The sequence below is a fragment of the Palaemon carinicauda genome, chromosome 21 (genome assembly GCF_036898095.1).
Source record: "Palaemon carinicauda isolate YSFRI2023 chromosome 21, ASM3689809v2, whole genome shotgun sequence".
Lineage (NCBI taxonomy): Eukaryota > Metazoa > Arthropoda > Malacostraca > Decapoda > Palaemonidae > Palaemon > Palaemon carinicauda.
In genome coordinates this window covers 97532788-97537787 of record NC_090745.1, presented here as the reverse complement: position 1 = coordinate 97537787, position 5000 = coordinate 97532788, and the positions used below count along the sequence as shown (strand labels likewise).

General features: G+C 34.2%; 1 protein-coding gene across 1 annotated transcript in view; it reads left to right on the top strand.

Annotated features, from left to right (window-relative positions):
- LOC137615336 (thyrotropin-releasing hormone receptor-like) overlaps positions 1 to 5000 on the top strand; it is a 509619-nt gene that overhangs the window by 486264 nt on the left and 18355 nt on the right. Inside the window, exon 4 of the mRNA XM_068345133.1 lies at positions 1161 to 1291. Coding sequence (XP_068201234.1) covers positions 1161 to 1291 — 131 coding nt within the window. The remainder of the gene's footprint in view (positions 1 to 1160; positions 1292 to 5000) is intronic.

The window sequence follows — 5000 nt, the reverse complement described above, 5'->3', positions numbered from 1 at the left end:
CTCTCTCTCTCTCTCTCTCTCTCTCTTTTTACAATATTGATTAACCTACTGTAACCTTATTTCAGTTAGTATAAATTATCTTAATTTTGAATAACTTATTTACGAACATGGATTTTTTTTGGCAACTAATGCGCTTAATCGTTTGAAAAGGGCCTCTCAAATCTGCAGTGTTGTTATGTCACAGTTAAGGATCACAAATGAACATTCAAGAACCAAACGTTGATAAATCCTTCAGCCATAATGTCATTTCCATTATTTCTGGGAAACTAAAAGTCCCGAGTGCAATATTAATTAACCTGCGTCGTTATCAGAGGACAGAACAATATCCGGATTTAATTAAGCTCATCGATAAGGTAACTGAATTATTCTAGGATGAGTCACCTTTTTTATATGTATGGGAGCCTTTGAGGGTTATGCGACTTTGTCCAAAGAGAAATTCATTTCGGAAAAGGAAGGGAGAGATCTAAATAACAATATGGCTTCTTGGTAAAATTGGTTAGAAAACTTTCAAGTATTTTTTTTTTTATGATAGCGTAGATGGATATTCATATTTTGCTTTCAGCTAAGTGACAAATATATTAATTTCGTATTTGTTTTAATTTGTTCCAAGTTTTTTATTTTGTAAATAATTATACTCCTATCCTCAGTAGCGCATTTACACCGTTAAGAGTAAAGTAACGTAGGAATAAGTCTACTGGTAGTAAACTTAATTATATTCTTTCTGCCGGTTTTAAAGTGACAAAAGACATTGATTGCCCGTACTGTGGTGGCAACGGTTCTTGAAAAAAGCTGTATTTCGTAAGTTTGCAACCAAGGCTTATTTTTTTTTCTGTTGCTTCAAAATTTCGTTAACATGATTTTGCAATAAAGGTTACAAGAACAAGAATTTTCAGTAAAGCTAGATTTAAAAAATAACAAGCATTTATTCCTATTTTTCAATATAACACATTTCCATATTTGTATCATCTATTTTGTCATTAGTAATCCACTGTATTTATAGTTATGCATATTTACTTCAAACACCATCCCGTATGTATTTTGAATTATAAATGCATTTAGTTTAGCATAACTCTCTCTCTCTCTCTCTCTCTCTCTCTCTCTCTCTCTCTCTCTCTCTCTCTCTCTCTCTCTCTCTCTCTCAACATTTATATTCTCCGCAGGTAGTTGTGATGCTGGCAACTGTGACCATCTTTTTCTTCGTGAGCCTTTTTCCTTTTCGGGTCTTCACGCTGTGGATAGTGTGGACACCACAGGAGACAATAGATTCCATTGGAGCACTCAAGTACTACTGGTATGTATTTTTCAAGCGTCAAAACTTCCATACAAACTAATGTGTGTGTATATATATATATATATATATATATATATATATATATATATATATATATATATATATATATATATATACATATATATATGTATATATATACACACACATATATATATATATATATGTATGTATATATATATTATCTGTGTATGTGTTTGTGTTTATATATACATGTTTATACCCATGTATATATATGTATACATATATATATATGTTCGTGTATATATATATATATATATATATATATATATATATATATATATATATATATATATATATATGTATATTTATGTATATACTCTACTGGAAACTTCTACCGATGATATATTAGTTTTCATAGTTACTAAAACCTTTCTTTCCACAAGCCAAGATTTAACTCCACTACTTGGCTAGTGTACCTACATCCAACTCTCAAGTAAATGCCTCGATTCCTTTCTTTGTTAAAAAAAAACAAAGACTGGTAGTAATCAGCGAATCCAAAACAGTGAAAGGAATTAGAATAAGAGGTTAGAGAAGCAAATATCAAACCGTATAAAGAAAATAATTTTTATTCTTATTTGGAAAAAGTAACTTAATAGGCCGGGTATATATTAATTTTCACATTTTTATCGTCTGAGGAAAATCAAGATAAAAGGCAATGGAAAACTTAACAAGAAAGGTAGGCTAGGTAGGATTAACAATATAGTTTGGTTCACTGAGTATTAAAACTATACATTTTTGGAAATTTTATTGTATAAGCAATTAGGAAAACAATGTTTCCATTTTTGCCATGATGCTTATAGAACTGATGTCTTGGGTTTTACAAAATGGCTAGAGTACAAAAAGGTTTTCTTCAATATTTCAGTTTCCTTATAATCTAGAAATTTGATTTCGACAGCTAATCCACAATTTTTAGGTGTAAGGAATTCTATGGTATCACAATAGATAGCTAGATATAACCATAAATTCATTTGACTGAATGATCCATTTTATCGAATGTTTTACAAGTGATTAGACATGAACGTTCCACTACGTTAGTGTCCATTAAGAATCAACATGCTTCTAATAAAAAAATTTGATTTAATCTATTATTCTCATACTGTGTGTCCTCATCATTCTGACACTAACTGCCGCACCAGCAAAGATTTTTCCAGGATTTCTTTGTTCTGCAATAAGATCTGGTAGAAGAATATTCTGTTTTGCATTGGCAGCTGACCATTTTAATGATGGCTTATGGAGCTTGAAGGACATTTGTCAATGTTGGTTTCAGATGGCCATCGGGCTCTTTGTGGTAGCCATTCTGCACAGGATCCAACTAAGGATCCTGCAGAGCAATGCTAGCCTGTCCTCACACACTGGCTTAAATATGGACTTTTAGGTCATGTCTCAGAGTTCCAAGGATAGGAGGTAGTTTGTCACGTTATGACATATGGTTGCAGAAGAGATGCTATTTTATGTTTGTATCATATCTGACTTGATACTGGATTGGCAATCTTCCTTTCTTTTATCCATGGTAGCACTCTTCACACAGTTATCCCTATATGTGACCAACACAAGGAAAATTTCATCATAATTTCATGTGAAAAACATAAGCCTGTTAACTATTGCAAAGAACACATAGGCATCCTTCTTCAAAAATGGTGTTTTGTACAACAGCATTCGCCAGAGCTGTTTCAGTGAGTAGGGGTATTGCCCTACCGAACACTGTAATCATGTGCATTGAGTAGACCCATGTACATCTATATGATTGTTGTGATGAACAGTCAGTTTCAGAACCTTTGGGTTTTCTCGGGCATGGGGTGACGTGAAGACTGCTGATTCTCCTCTTGCCTTGTAATTGACCTGTCGGTTGTATCTGAATCCACACAGGGTGTTATGGATCACTTTGATTGCTGTTCTGTCAATAACTTTGGTTCCCCTTTGAGTTTCTGTGCTGTCAGCAGGTCCTAACATGATCCAGCGGATCGTGGTATACAGATCAGCGGAACGTCATGGATGTCGCTGGTTACTTCTATGGTATTTGTATCCTTGGCTATCTGGTTAAAGTCTGCGAGGCTTTACTCCATCACCTTTTCTGCTCATTCAATTGTTTGCATGATGTCCTCGTCATCACCATGATTCGCTATCACAGGGTGAACCATGTTTTCTTCACGTGCCTTTGGGGAATAGAGAACAGCTGACTTCAATGTTTTTTTTTTTTTTAACAGAACACTGTGTATAGCAAAGCATTAAAAATCTTTCCTTTCAGCCACTTTCTATTAAATTTGGTTGCATGAATTTCTATGCCGTCTGTATCAAGCATATTGACATATGTTGTTTTGATATCTTCCATCGTTAGGTATGCCTGGTACTGTGGTTGGACATGAATGAGGTTAATCAGCTGGGGCAGTTGTGCACGCTGTAGCAAGGGTTCTCAGTTCTACTTCCACTGGTGCTGGGTTCTTGTTGTGCATAGAAAACATGGTCTATGCAGTTGGTTTTGGGTTACGGAACACAATTCAATGCGTATCCCCTGGTGCAATGCTTGTGTTTAGTCTTTTTAGCAATGTCTCATCATTGGATCTTTCTCAACAGCTTCTTTAAGAGATTGCTCAGTGTTTAGTGTCTTCACTTGATAGCGCTGCTCATCATCATTCTTCTGATAGAGGAAACATTCCTAATCCAATGGACATTTACGGGACCTCGTGAATAGTTTTGAAGAGCCTGATGTTGATGGACCTAATTTGTACATTTCAGTGCTTCCTCTTTTCTACACACTTTTCTTAGTAGTGTGGAGGCCAGTAGCTAATGCATGTGTAAGATGATCTTGTGCATGTTGGATTTGATCTGTTAGTTGCATATGCATAATAACGATGATGATAGACTGCCTTATATGTACAGTTTGTGTTCTTTTTTGCAATTTTTGTTAGAATTCAACACTGTTTCCATCATGCACACTGGCCCTTTTTTCTACTATGTTCAGCTCACGCTGGTAAGTGTTTATCGAGGCTGTTGCACCAGCTCTCCCTTTTTAGCCTGAGACTGGCAAAGCATACATTGCTTCCAGTTGATAGACTCCACAAATATTTTCTTTCTGCTGCTTGTAGTTTGTCACACATGTTTACAGATTGCAAAAAAAGAAAATAAAACATTATAATACAACCACCAACAACTTACATGTAGGGTATAGTAAATTATTCTTCTTACATAGTATAGCTTAATGACCAGTTTGTCTTATGAAATTGAGAATTAACTGTAACGACTTCTGGAACAAATGTCTGCACATCTGCAACTATGAACATTGAATTCCTTGGCCTTAAAAATGTTAGTTAGCTGTCAAAATAAAAGCTTTTTGGTGGCCAAATGGGACCCTGGTCATATGGAAACCGTCTTTCTGAATGCATAACAAGGTTTCCAAAAATGTATAGTTTTCATGCTGAAGTGATGTGATATTGACATTAATGTTGGTGATAGAAAGAGGGATTTCATAGAGTAACATAATGGCAATAGTAGCTAATGATTTACGTTGACGTCTCAGTTCTATAAGGAATTATATTTTTCTATTTAAAAGACGCCTTTTCACTGTACTCGGAGTCTAACTAAGAACTATGAAAATCAATATATATATATATATATATATATATATATATATATATATATATATGTACATATATATGTATTTATATATATCGATATATATATATAATATATA